General features: G+C 38.7%; 1 protein-coding gene across 1 annotated transcript in view; it reads right to left on the bottom strand.

Annotated features, from left to right (window-relative positions):
* Nucleotides 1–14,988, bottom strand: part of LOC146139681 (ras-associating and dilute domain-containing protein-like) — a 36,188-nt gene extending 21,200 nt beyond the window's left edge. The window contains exons 1-3 of the mRNA XM_083391894.1: nucleotides 14,735–14,988; nucleotides 13,592–13,709; nucleotides 11,086–11,275 (exon numbers count right to left, since the gene is read on the bottom strand). Of these exons, the coding sequence (XP_083248020.1) occupies nucleotides 11,086–11,275; nucleotides 13,592–13,709; nucleotides 14,735–14,988 (562 nt within the window). The remainder of the gene's footprint in view (nucleotides 1–11,085; nucleotides 11,276–13,591; nucleotides 13,710–14,734) is intronic.
* Nucleotides 14,989–15,443: the final 455 nt, after the last annotated feature.

Raw genomic sequence — 15,443 nt, 5'->3', positions numbered from 1 at the left:
ATTGCTGTAAACACCATATCAGCAATCAAACGTCGTCAACTTTTTTGCCAATAAACCAAAACTGATACTCAGCCAGACAACGCGCTCATTTCAAAACGCTCGTTTTTCAACTAACGTTCAGAATTTTTAACTTAAACTTGACAACAGCAGACCCCATTTCATAGCGACTATAATGAACTGGCAGTAAAATGAACTGGCCAACTGTCCTTTCCACACTCTCCCCAAACCGGTCAGTGCTTATGGTGGGCTCGGTCCTAAATCCGTAATTGCTGTCGCCGAAGATAAATCACGACCGCCTCTCAGGACTTCTACTGGACGCGCCGACCAACAATTAACTGATCGCTTCCCGGCAATTAGGTCGCCACCACCCAGACCCAGTGTGGAAGCTGGACACCTAACACGCGAAAGCATCGTACAACTGCATGGGTGTTTACGCTACGACAAACTGTCCCTCATCAGCGAGGCCCTATAGTTATTTTTATTATTATTATATTGACTATATTGATAAAACAAACTACATTGGAGGAAGGTCGGCCTTCGCATGAATCAGTAAAAGTTGGTTAAATAAACTTCTCCAAAACAACCTACTGATTTCCTAGTTTTTTTCTGCCTCAAAAAATAACAACCTTGCCCATAAGTAATGGCTGCTGCACACCTGCGATAATATTGTTGAAATCCCCAGACGTTCCAGACTCTTATTATTCTCAGACAGTATTAAGCGTTTATAGGCTTTTACAAAGCATCTGAAAGCATTTTAATAAGACCTAAACCCGTTGTTGCAACGTTGTTGTTGATTTTCAGCGTCCCAGTATTAAATAGAATTACGTATAAACAAATAGTTTTAAAAATCGGTAAAGATGACTATAGTTCGTGTGTAAGGGTGTATTCTAAAACACATTGCTTTAATTTTTATCGATATAGGTAGTTTGTACTTAACTTTATGACAATTTTGCGCGGTACAACTTAGGTTATGGGTTGTTTATTGCTGTAATGTCGTTAAGGAGGCTACTCTGCACTTGTACAATGTTAAAACGCAATTACGCAACCTGTATAGTTCCGCTCGGTCTTAATGCTACAACAGAATAGATGCAATACGATGCAATTGACGTTAATTGTAGTATATTAGTCTGAAAAACAATTTTATAGGTTTAGAAGCGTTCCACATCTTTTATTTTTGAAAACATAGTTAATTTTAATTAGTGGCATTACGTCGGTGGTTTTACAGATATGTTGGACCCACGCATTTCGTTATCTGATAATAATACGTTATTAGTCCTCAAAAATGAACAAACTTCGTGTTTGACTCGTTCACGCCAAAGTTAAATAACAGTCCGCCTTCCACGCGCAGTTGTAATTTGCAGATAACAGTCGGCAAAAAGAGTTTACCACGACACCAAATCTAAAGGTCGAAACGTAAGCCTGTAATCCGTCTGCGCAGTACACCCGCCGGCTAAAACTGTAGTCTTTGCGCGGTTTGCAGTTCTCACAAATGAAATATACGGTGTCAGCCGTTTTTTCGCTCAAGAAATCTCTCAACAAGGCAACAAATTCAGACTCAGTGGTCGTTGGAAGATTTGAAACTTTTCTCAATCTAACCGACGCTTAAGCTGGCCGCAAAATGTCTCCATCGCGCTAAGTGGCAATTTGCGTCAAAAGCGACAGACAGCCGTTTACGTACTTACAAGCCACAGCGTGCACATATACAATGGCTCAAGTTGTAATTCTCTATAGGCTGCTTCTCCCGTTTTGTCATCTTTTGAATACCTTAACGAATCGTTGACAACTGGCGTCCCTTATATTAGTTGGCTGTTAAAGAATATTCTGTAATGCACGCAAAATCTTCAAGAGTCTTAAGTGCATAACAACAGTCAACAGCTATAGCGAATAAACCCAGTTCGGCCTTTTCGCGTATAGATCGAGCTAAACAAAATCTTTCTATAAAATTAGAAAACTCAAAAATCATTTCACAGTAAAATATTCCCATTGTGAGCCGCATAAACAAAATATAAACACTTTTAAAAATTAAAATTAATAGGTAAGACGGAATTAAATGTTGGCTGAGAAGGCCTGTAAAGAGTTCATTATGAAATTAAATTTCAAACGTATAGTACAACAAAAATAATACTTTGCAACTGTTCAGTATCTCCGACTACCTATAGTTAAAAGCTATAGGGATGGCGCACTGTTGATGAAGCTGATTGTACAGAAGTGTCTATAAGATTATCAAGTCATTTTACGTGAAAAGTCAAAACAACAACAAAAGTCAGCCAAGTTCAATCAGGACACGATAAAAGTTAAGGAGTCTATATTCAAATCGACATACAAAATCTCTTGCAAACCACTTCGTAGGCTGTCAGTCAGTCACAACACTTGACCACGGTTGACGCAAGATGCATTGTCACATAAAGGTTTAAAGAACTTTTATATTTAATAGACCTTACATATATGCACTTATGAACGAAGTTTGCAAAAACTAACCTTACTAACTAATTCTAATCGACCTGGTCAATTGTTTATTACCATATGAAAACTACAAATTTACTATACAAATAGCAATAGTGAGTCTCAAAAAATCTTCCACACGTGAGTCGTGAAACAGAAGGACGCCCAAATAGTTAATAGCGAAGCGTTACTTGCTCAGACGCCAGCAATGTGCTGACCTCACAGGCAACCAACTAATGATAGCAGTTACCACGAACAGAGCGACAAAGGTCCCATTACGCTGCTGTACGTGTGGAGCACAAAGTTATTTCAAGACGACAGGGTTGGCTGGGATTTTTTTACTAAAATGTTGCTAAACAAAACTTTAATTGATTTTAACAGCTTTAAGGGTACTAAAGGCTACATATTTATATTTAAAGGACTAGATAGTTTCTGCAAACAGCCGATCACCCATAATTACCCAAAGCTATTAGTGTTTTAACTATAGTTGTCACATGAGCCCATATTTAGTGAATGTCAAACGTTCACCAAAAATAGACAAAGCCTAGTCGGCGGAGAATTGCACAACTTCTCATATGCAGACCTTTTACGACGTGTCCACCGAAATACATGAATTCCCACAAATCGAGCGGAAACGACCAAAAAACCATATTCTCAACTACTATGGCTACTGGGGTAAAGGTAAGATCGATTTAAAAGTCTGGCTCCAATCAAAACGGTAGTTCTACTTTGTGGTAAATGTATTGAAGTTTGTCTCATTTTACATCTGGTAAATTACCGACCCATATAAGAAAACTGCCAAGGATTACTTTCATCATTTTACGTAATAAACTGATTATATAACTGTTATAGACACTCCAAACGGATCGCTTGGCCTTAAATCCAATATACTTGAACTGTTATCCACATAAAGGTATTATTTCCTGACGTAGATATCGTTCAAAGTTTGCAGCCAAACTTTGGTCTACTGTATTCGAACCTCATGGTCTACTGTAAAGTCGATACGCTAATATTTAAAAATAACGGACAGAACAAACTTTCCGGCCAGCTCGGTATGTTTTGCGACAGGTATAGCAACAATCAGTAAAAAGTTACGGTGTCGGCGGGCCAAAGAAGAGGAAGCGATGTAAAGCCATTGAATGCCTTCCTATGTCAACAACTTTATCAAGTGGCACCTCCCCTTGTCGGAGAGATACAACAGTACAATGCGACGGCGCGTGGCCAAACATATATAGCGGCCGCCTGTAAACATATACAAGTGCTTGAATTGCACAGAGACATGTCCATTGTCCATGAAAGACTTTTCAGGCAGTAACCTTAACCAAATTGTCCCCTTTGGACCCTTATCTCAGTTATTCGAACATACGGTAAAAGTAGCTGTTTTTAAAACCTTGCTAATGCTACTTTTCAGAGAAAAATATGCCACGGAACATTTAGGATTCTAAATATGTATAAAACATATTTAGAATAAACATATTTAGAAGAATAAAAAACTTTTAGTTTAACTCGGGGTGGCTTATCTTATATACAAAACACAAAAAGCAGAAAAGCTAAACCGAAAAACTTAGCTTATAATGTATATTTAACGGCCGTATACAACGTAACAAAAAGGACAAAATCGAACTTTACAAGAAAGAAGTAGCACTAAACCCTAAATCGTTAAGCTGTACGGCAGGCTCTTAGCACTGTCTATCAGGCACAGTGGGCCACAAATCATCAACAAAATGCCTGGTCACACCAACGCCCAAAGGGGCGCTAGAAAACTGCGCAGTTAAACGTGTATGCAATCAAATTAAAACTGCCAATGTTATTGTTTGTCAACAAAAACGTGATTGCACCCTGAAATGACTGCCTAATTTTGTCTCCTGGAACACGATAGCGGAATGCCAAAAATTATCCTCAAAAAAGAACGGATGCAATCGACAGTCAGCAAATATGCCTGTTTGTTTTACATACATATGTTTACGTATTAGCAGCCATTCGCCGTAGTTTCGTTTTGTAGGGAAAGTCAGGTCAGTTGTGTAGGGAAAGTCAGGTCTGAAACGATTCTAACTCAAATAGACTTGCCGAAGACATGTTACTGTTAAACTAGATGGTGTGACAAAACCGGAAGATAACTCGTTGACCCTAATAACCCTGTATTACTGACCTAAATACCTCTGGTACTAGATACTTACTTTAAGACTAAATTTTCAGATAGAAAACGTCTGTGAAGGCACTAATATGTTCCAATATACACCTGGGGCCTTGTAGTTAAGAATGGTTGGGATGCATACCATAGGCCAGGGTTACCAAACTTCGTTCATAAAAGGCCGGATAACTTTAAAGATTAGAGGTCACCGACCAAATATAAATATCGCATTTAGGTTATTTGGCCTAACTATTATAAAACAAAGATAAGTTAAAATAAATGTTCATAAAAAAATACCCGGGGCTTAGTTGGGCGACCCCTAAAATAGACTCACAAAAACCTTCACTACTGAATTGCTTCTGTAAATACGAGAAGTATCTCCGACAACAAACAAACCGCTGGGAAAAAAATATCCCACGCGGAAATATAATTTGTAGAAACGGCGTGAATAAGCGGTAGTTCATAGCAAGTAACAATCACCAGTCGATCTTTGGCTCCATTAGGCATACCGCGTCCACGCAAAACAACAAATCACTACAGATGGTGTGTACAATAAACTCGCATAAACGCGTTGGCTGATTTTAAGAGTCATAATAAGTGGTGATGTAACCAGATGCTTTTAGTTAACAGGGGCGCCTAACGTTACGCGAGCTCTGTTTTTTAGTATCTCTTGGACATCCACGATGTGAGCAAATCACTTTGGCGCAACGACAAATATAAGGAAATCACAACAACAACTAAACTTAAATCCTGCTGAGATTCTCTTGCGGCGATAAACTGATCTTCTAATGTTACACAAAATGCTTTGGGCGTATTAACATCTTAGTTCCGTTTATGACATGGGAACATGTTTTTGCTATTTAGATGCACTACATTAATACCTGCAACGGCAATGAAGAATTGGTAAAACCTTAATTGAGTGTTTATCTATAACCTTTTTATATAAGTTTAAATACCTTTTCTATTCGAACCAAATTCGTTATTGCCTCAATAATGACGTGAATACCTTAACAATATAAAATAACGCCGTTTCTAACTTGTCAGCGAAATCTAAACTCAATACGAGATGTACTTAAAGCTAAACCTTGCACCACAAATGCAAAATATACATAATACATATGCTTTGAACGATTTCCAACTTCAATCCGTTACAGCCGAATAAATATATAAACCCCACAAACCAACGCCGAAGAAAATCATGTGTCGTCGGAACAAAAAAATCATGCGTTGAGGATTTTATTCGTCTATATGATTTCAAACGATCCTCAAACAAAATTTTCTTCAGATATTTCTAGACATCTAATCCTGACTATACAATACATACGTTTTAAATGGTCTGTTCTATAGGTCCAATGTAACTTAAAGTGTAGTCACGTATGAGAAACATGCACCACTCTAGTAAATTATGGGTGAATAGGCATCTCAAACCAGTGTTAGCAGAAGATATATGTTACCCAATAGTCGTAAAAAGGTGGACTCCGTTCATTTAGGTCGTGGCACATCTGCCAACCACACGTCTCAAACAATTCGACTGTTGCCTTAACGTTTTGATAAATCTTAAGTCATAATCGAGCATCTGCCCGAAACAGGAATAACAAAAAAACTCTCTTATACCTGGAGCATATAGTTAGCCAAGTACCCTAAAAGCAAAATACATGCTATTATTTTCGTCAATCAGCAATTGATTTTATTACTAACTCTATTTTGAAAAACCTTTAAGTACAATTTTTATCGAAAGTAAACCCATACTAGGACCTTTTACTGCAGTAAAGTTTCTAACAGTATTTATAGCGCTTGAGCTTGCATACACCTTGTCGTTTTTATAAATGAATGATTTAAACTTCAAATTGGTGAAATCTCTAATAGAAAAATTACCACTTTGCGCTAAGACAAACAGATAAATCTATAAGAACAAAGGATTAAAAACGGGTTTTGTCTCAGCCCACGAAACAATTACCCCAGCACAATGGAACTTAAAAGGTGTCAGATTTACTACGCAATGGCGTAACTGCCACCCATCAGCAAAAAACTGTTTTTACCTACAGAGCGCATTGTAACTGTCGCATACATCACTGTAAAACACTTCGGCCTTGGTTTACAGCACGACAAATTGGCAATTATTTTGCTGGACAGGTGCTCCATCAAAACGAAACTACGGCGAATGGCTGCTAACACGTAAACATATGTATGTGGCAAAACAAACAGGCATATTTGCTCACTGTCGATTGCATAAAGTACGCAACATACTTTCATTAATGTGACAAACAAAATTATTTCGCTAATATACCTGGTGTTAAAAAACTTTCAATTTAACCTCGATCGTTATATAGTCTTACATCAAATAGTTCTCTCGTGTAACTGATTATATTAAGATATAAACTCCATAACTTACAATAAACATCACCGTGTTAAAATGCCCATTATATCCTTATACATGCTTAATGGATGAATTAAATTCATAAGTAACCATGGTCAAAACCACCAAAAAGCATAATTTTCGCAATTTGTCCCTATCTTTGTTTGTACATATTTTTAACTGTGTGCATAATGCTTTATATCGCATGGTGTAAATCGCTGTGTCAATGTTAATGGCTGCTCGAACCCCTCTCTTTTAATCCAAAGCCACTCGGCCTACAAAAGTGCTCGTGCACCATCTGCTTTGCGCCGAGCACAGCACAAATCGGCGTTACAAAAACGCTAACAAACGAAAAGCGACAGACGATATTGTCGATTTAACACGCACCTTGTCCCGTCGCCACAATTATCGAAAATTACAGTCTCAATACTGAACAACAATCAAAGACGCCCCAAGCGATTACGCGCGCAGAATAATATAATTTTTTAAAAGGCGCCGAAAAGCTAACAGATCCAATGCAAATGCATGTTAGCATCATTAGTAATATTACGAGAAATTCATCAAATAGTTTTCGTCTTTCTTAGCACTTTCGTCTAATAACTGTAAATACGAAAATAAATATGTCGATTTGAGTTAACGTCGAAAAGGTTAAACTCTTATTAAACATTTTATTTTAGTAAAGACTGAGCCGGTGGTTCACTATCTTCCCATCGGCTAAAGTCAAAATAATTTAGGAGCTTTCTTAAACCACCCACGGCAAACGTATTTAACAACTGATAACATGCAGAACTGCACTAACAACACTTCCGTTTTCACACTCAAACATCAACTTTAGAAACGATTTAGAACGAGCCCATATCTCACATTACCGTTCTCGCCATCAGGACTCTCGGAAATCCATTGTTTACATGCGGCCGTCGGTCTCATTTAATACTCGCCGTTCGCTGGCTCGTCACGCTCGACCGCACTCAGGAGGGCCCCAAAGAGCTGAAGTGGATCCGCTAATCGTCAATGTTGTACATTGTACATGAGCACATATGTCAGTATTTCTTATTATGGCCGCTTTGCGCTCTTACTTAGCGTTGAGTGGTATCGTTGGGGTAACGCCAATTTAAAGGGTGCGCCGCCTAATGTTTTCATCCATTTCGACTAGCTTCGAGTTCGACAGCGCTCGATATTTTGGGAAAGGCGATTAATTCGGTTTTGCGTTAAGACTAAGATTAACGGGGATAATCAACAAGAAGAGAAGCGTGCTTAAATACGCCCATATGTAAACATATATCACGAAAAAACATAGAAGCGTAAATGCTTCCCTCTTCAAACCCCCGCCAGTGATAAATTTACCGCAACAAGTTTTTAATAAATTATTCCGAACAGTGATAATTATCCAACTTTTGAACCGAAACTAATTTCTTTCTCGTCACATTTCTTAGCGACCGAACTTAAAACCTAACCAAAAACAAAACGAATTGTCCTTTTTTTGTTACGGATTTTGTCCTAAACCACTTCGGTCGAATAGTTCCTCGTGCACCAAACTTTATCTGTGCAATGGTAATTTGCAGCGTATGAGCGCTAGTTGTCCAGGTTTCAAGTGACCTCTTGTCGGACTTAACACTCGAGATTCTCCTGAGGTTAGCTGACCACTTGTGGATGTTAAGGTTGCGGAAAGTAGGTAGCAAGGCCCACGGCTCGAAAAAGTAACGATAACATCCTTTTAGCGCATTTACAATAGACAACCATCTTGACCTTCGGAAACCATTTTACTGATCTTTGTGAAGTATTGGTACTCTTTTTTACTCGTTTTACGTCCAAGAAAACATGCATTTTTAAAGGCTTTATATACTCTTAATTAACCAAGGTGGCAGTTAGATAATGACAAGATGTTACCTATATTTTATAAATATTATGGTATGTATATCCGGTCCAAACAGCTAAGCACGCAAAGGTGATATGTTAACAAAGTTCGATTTACAAAAAACAACAATATTTTTTTCGTATGGTACTAACAAAGTATTTTCAGTTTTCTCCCAACCACTAACTTGTTTAATCATCTCAGTTAAAATATGTAATTATTTAAGCATCTGTCAGCTATACGTAACATAGCACAACTCGTATTTAATAGGCTAAACTGCAAAGCATAAAAAAACTCAATTGGCGATACAAATACAACAAATCCTTTTGCCAAACAACCCTTCTCCATAATTACAATCAGGCAACTATCGACACCGATAAACAGTGGTCACGCAAGAGTGGCGACGCTCCCGGTCACTATGGCGTCACAATCATTTATAATGGCGCATCACCGTAGCGCTGGGGTCGGATTGAAATCAGATGAAGTCTTGCGGACCGTCGCCATCTCTTTGTCCATTGAAACTCGCAGTAATTGGCGATGGTACGCCGGGGCGCGGCAATTAAAATAGCTCATTCCGCCCTTATAAGTACAGGTTTGGTTTCCCTCGTACTCTACACATTCGAAGTTAATATCGCCGAACTAACTTAGAGCGTTCATTGGCGAAGAGTGTTTTCTTTTTTTCGCCGATTGCACTTTCAACTTAATAAATCCTCAAAAAAATTGATTCCGTACCAGTTTGGTCCCCTTTAAAATGGTGCCTTTTTAAGGACTTGTTTTTTTGTTGAATGAACCGATAAGCATACAATCGTTTCTTTATCATATTTTGCGACGATGCCGCTTTTAAGGGTTGTGCGGTGGCATTAGTCGCAGTGAGCGGTTAAGGTACGCCGATTCGGTCTTCTAACACTTTAATTGCAGTCTTTAGGTGTCGCTGGAATTCAAATTGACATGTAACTTGGCAATACTTACGCGGTTGGTATCGCGGTGCGTGGCACCAATTGGTCGAATTTTGATACAAGGCTAGCGAAGCTCCATCAATATGCGTGATCAGCGGTTAAAAAACAATGCAATCTCCATTTGACGACCACCCTGAAGTGTTTTTATTTATAAAGGTCCAATAGACTATTTATAAAGTTCCAATAAAAAAGTCTAGTGTTTGTTTTGCGTGATGAAAAAAAATTAAAAAAAACAACGTAGAAAACAAAAAAACTTGGCAAATGAACTTTATCTGATATATAATTTCGCTTTAAAAACGAGGGCTCTTCTCAGTCATCATCCATAATATGATGTACCGTACTAGAATTGCGCGTCATAGTCTCAAACAATTTTTTCGGTCGTGTTTTGTCCTAATTATCCCACGATTTACGAACCACGCTAGGTCAAAAGGTTGGCGTGGTATTTAATTCCGCCTCGTTTTAATATTTGTGCGAATGGAGGAAGAACGTTTTGCCCTCTCCCGACCTCAAAACTGGAAATCCAAACATTCGAAAAACAGTTTCCTTCCGTTTAGAATAATGTCTAGCCAATGCTGTGCGCAATAAAAACCTTGCTTTAATACATGTTTACTAAACACTTCATATAGGTCATATTCCCGTTTTTTACTTATTAGAGGAAAAAACGGTGTGATTCGACATAAAAACAATATTGAAGTGCTTCAAACTTCCCATTGTTGAATCTTACAAAATTCTACAATATACCTCTTTACTTGTGAAGAATTACTAAATATATTGTCTAAATCGTTAATACCTGGCTCTTAATGATTTATATGGGACCTATAGTTTGTTTGCAATGCGACTTTACTACATAAATCCTGTTTTTTTTAAGTTTGCTTGGTGTCACAAATTTCATTATTTTAGACCTTTTGTGCCAAACTGATGCTCCGAATTGGTTTTACTGGGGGGATAGGACTTCGTGTTAATTTCAGAGCCTCAGTTTTTTCAGCGCTGCTTAATTTCTATTGCATCGCCATTCGTCGGTTGGATACCGAGAGAATCGGACGCATTTTGAGCACAGTTTGCAAGTTCGGGGGGTAGAGAATAGCTGTAGCCTTAAGCCAGATCTTATTCTGCAACTGTGCATGGGTGTTTGCCTTATACTGATTGTCGTAGTGTCCAATAAACGTCTTGCTAAAGAACGCTCGATTGTGCCCGAACTAATCTGCGACACTTGGCCGCCATGACTTTTGACGCTACTGTTTGAGTAAATTAATGTATTGCTCTTTAGTGCACTCTAGCGTTAACAAAATCCGCTACATCAAAAAATTATTTAGTTTCAGCCGCAACAAAATAAATTTAAATAATTCACCTCCGTTTATCATTTCCCTCAATGAGCAGTGCACCCCGGCTGGTATCCCGAATCGCTGACGTAGCACCGGCATGACGTCACGCACACAGTCGCGGTCCGCCAGCGTCATCAAGCGGAAGTTCTCGTGCTGGTTGACCGGGTTGCGATAGAAAAAGCGAAGTGGGCCGGAGTACAGGAGCTCGTCCGATGACTGCAAACAACACATGTTAAAAGTACCGAAAACTAATAGCAAATTTAAGTCTTTGCGACTTCAGTGACTTGGTGGCGCAAGGCAGATGGTACACGCGCACTTTTGTAGGCCGAGTGGCTTTGGTTTATGAGAGAGGGGGACGCGCAGTCATTAACATTGACACAGGAATCTATACCATGCGATATAAAGCATTAGCCTATGCGAATAGAATGCTTTAAAAATATGATGTTGTAGAGAAAATATAGTTACAAAAATGTGGAAATAAAGATAGTGACAATTTGCAACTTTCTGTATTTCTATGTTAATCGTAATTTAAAAGAAGTAGAAAGCGCAAAGACCAAAAAGGGGTAAAATTACTCGAGTTTCGGATATCCTGTTTGTTTTTCCTCAATACAATCCATTGAACCAGTTAACGAGCATTGGATAGTTTGTCGCCGATTAGGTTAACAGCAATGACGTCACTCATCGGTGTTTATTACTAAAATTGCTTTGAGGCTGCAAGTAGAACAAAATAAAGGAAACGCAAGCGAAGCTATGTTTAGATCCACCTGTCAAAATATAGGTTTTAGTAACGCTTAACCATTCGAAACTCAGTGTAATTCGCACAACCACTCGATTCAGGCAAATATTTGAAATGTTTTTCTAAGTACGGCTATTACATTAGTTGCAAAGCAAACAGTGAGCCATACGTATCTTTGGTAAGAAAACGGCATCATCAAATCGACATAAAACGTTGCCTAACATGAGCCGAATCCGCCAAAATACACTTCCTTTATATAAAATTGTTGCAATACTAAGTTTAGACAAAATTATATTTTAAATTCGATAGCTTTCTTAACCTTGATGCGTGATTTAACTAAGAGTGATTTAGTAAAAAGTAAATTAGGAAAAATGTTTACTGTTTTGCCCAGATAAACGCAGGACTGTGCGTGAGGTAGCCAAAATTAAAACACAATAAACCAACAGTGCCACAGAAAATTTTGTGTTTTTATCGCCCGAAATAACGTAGGACATGTGGAAAACATTTACCCGTAAACTAGAAGTCAGCACACTGATGGACCAGCAAAGGCCGAGAGGCGCCGGGCTATAGGCCGAATACCCAAAACACAATGCTGTGGGTTTGCTGAGATTAAACACTGCCACTGCGGAAACAAAGCTGGCTATATTTGAGCGCAGAGCGCCTGAACCGTTGGCGGCACGTTTTCTTAGCCAACTGGCAAAGGAGGTGGAGGGGGTTAGGAGCGTTTGAGGGCAAAGCATACACGAGCACACATCAGCAGCGCCTTGCCGCGAACTTTTGTTGACGTGTGATTTGCGATCGATTTCTTGACGACCAGTTGGAATTTAAAGTCGAATACTTTTGCGAGTAAAGTATAGCGTGAAAAAACTGTTAACGCTTCGTACATTTGTTGCAGTATTGTTGCACCTATATAGCTTCGACGTTTTTACATAATAATTTGCGCAATGTAAGTGACATGCGTATTCGATATGCAACTAAGCGTAAATGTGATTTATTAAACGTAAATTTGTTATTTTTATGCACAGGCTTAAAATTGACGGAAATTTAGGTAAAAACTAAATTTTAATATTTTGAATTTTTCTCAAGTCTAATAAATTAAATAGTTTTTATTGTAAAACATAAAGAGGTCAAAAAGTGTGCTGCTTTTCATGATTGATTTGAACGTCTCTTTTTGGCAACTTACTTAGACATTTTGTTTTTACATAAGGTTTATCGTAACATCACTCTCGTATAAGCCTAAATTCCTATTGTCAAAAGTCATTTGATTTTTAATGCCTAGGATTTGTACAAAGGATTTTTATTTTGACTTTTCTAAGTGTATAGCTAGTCAAAAAAGATATTTTTTATAAAACATTATTTTCTGGATTGACAAATTTTAAATTAACATCTTACACTATAACCATTATATTTCAAGAGTTGAAGAAGATAGTCTCGCAAACTTACCATATGGTTTGTACAAATACACCCCAGCAGCTTTACAGCTTAAAACTAGCAGTTCGTAATTTTTGATAAACTTTCTATATACTTGGGTACACTATGCACGTATCTTTAATGCTCCAACTATGGAAACTCAGACTGATAACATTTGCGTCGCATCTTTTATAAGTGATGCTTGAGTTACTTCTCAGTCACATTACCAGAATATGATACAAGCTCGTATCGAAACGTCTTAACAAAGATGACGTCGATCTAGTCCCTTTTGTGGCTTTCCAATTCATATTTATCAAGTTACGTTCTATGTCGTTTTTTTAAGCCAAAAAAGACAAGTAAAATGCTTTTTAATAGCGGGCCCTCACCTCCGACAACTTGACGCGGAATGCTCCGGCTTGGCTCCTCCTGTTAAACGCCTCCACCTTGCCGCGTAGCTGCTTCCTCCTCTCTTCAATGTCTTCCTCGTGGAGCTGCTGATTAGCTCTGTAGAGCAAGAATGAGAAGCTTTAAAACAGGGCTGCAGAGTCTGAGTCGGGCTCGGTACTTGACGGAGTCGGTTTGGTTTGCTGGAGTCGGACTCGGGACTCGGGACTCGATTAAGACCAACACGTAAACTACCTGAGTCCCGGGTCCGACCTGCGCATGCGAAAATTTTAAAAACCATTATGGCGGCAAAATATAAGTTGTAATGTAGGATTAGCAAGTGTTGAAATATTTTTGAAACGTGTATTGTGGGTGGATCAATTACAACATCCATATGAGTGGATTGCTGAATATCCACCTTATCGGTTACGTAAATGGGTGAAATACAAACTGTTAAGTCTGAGCCAGACTCAGGGCGAGATCGTACATTTTGGCCGGAGTCGGACTCCGCAACACTGATTTAAAGTGGCGAGATGCAAACACAGCAGGTTGCCTTCAAATCCAGTGGCCCAAAATTGACATCGATGCACAATGAACCACAAGATTTAAATTCCAATTATATATTTCCGGCCATTGAGCAGCCTTAATTCTATGCAAATTGACGGTGTGTTTGTTTTAGAAGTAATACAAAAGATCCAGCAAACGGGCAGATGCACCAAGATAGCAGTCTGCATTCCTTTTTTAACACATCTATAAACCTCAATGCAACCTTCGCCTTTTTATAAAAGCAAATCACGCATATTTAGTGCATTGTCATAGTGCGCTTTATGTATAGTCCGATATGTTAATTTTAACTAAAGTAAAGAAAGCCACCTAAAGCAAAACTAAATAAAAAAACAAGACTAAAGAACGACACTTAAATGACGCCAACCCTACTTTTATGGATGGTGCATAAAATGGAACCTGTCAAAAGCAACTTTGACACTAAATCGTATAATCAGACCAATTTTTTTATGTTTTATCTAAATGATTTAGTTATACAGTCGATTCGTCACAACCGGCTTTAAAAAAAAACCTTTATCCACTATAATATAACTCATTGTGGGTCGTACTTTGTCAAAACATTGCATAAAAAAACCCTCTACCTCCTCGTTGCTCTTTCGTGGAGCTTCTGAAGATGTTGCAGGATGACTGGATTGGTGAGTGCCACGTTGGGATCGGAGGCGTGCACCAGGTGCTCCGGATCGAGCACGATCTCTTCCGACTTCCGCTCATCCCACGAAGTGGCGTCATCGCCGTTTGATGACGTGCGCGAGAGCTGCCTCGAGTGTTGGCGGCTCTTTTTTCGCCGAAGGTGGCCAGAGGTGCTGGCCTTCTTGCCCTGTGGCTTATAATCCATTTCGGGTGCTTTGTCTTTTACGGTTGTTGGAAGTTGAAATTGGATGTTCCATTGCGAGATGAACAAATAACTTCTTGGTAAACAAACTCAGTGGTGCTGCTCCGTGTAATTCATGGGACTCGGGTCATATTCGATTCTCGTTTTATACTGTTTAAGCTGTTTCTATTACGTAGCGTTTTTATAAAGACTGAAAGAAAATTAGGATGGTTTTCGATTCTTTGTAATTCATACGGATACCCGGTGCTTTTGGCAAAATGTACCGCCTTCCGGTCCTAAACCAAATATCGTCATTGATATCGTAAAACTTAGGGATGTCCGATACTTGACAATTTAATCCGATACCCGAAACCGATAATTCGGGCAAAAAGTATCGGATCCGACCCGATACCGAACAAAGGTCATTCACATACTTATTAAAGCAAAATATGTGCAATTGAAACGCTCAAGGAAGTTGA

The sequence above is a fragment of the Ascidiella aspersa genome, chromosome 6 (genome assembly GCF_963924565.1).
Source record: "Ascidiella aspersa chromosome 6, kaAscAspe10.2, whole genome shotgun sequence".
Classification (NCBI taxonomy): Eukaryota; Metazoa; Chordata; class Ascidiacea; order Phlebobranchia; family Ascidiidae; genus Ascidiella; species Ascidiella aspersa.
This window is presented reverse-complemented; position numbering and strand designations above follow the sequence as displayed.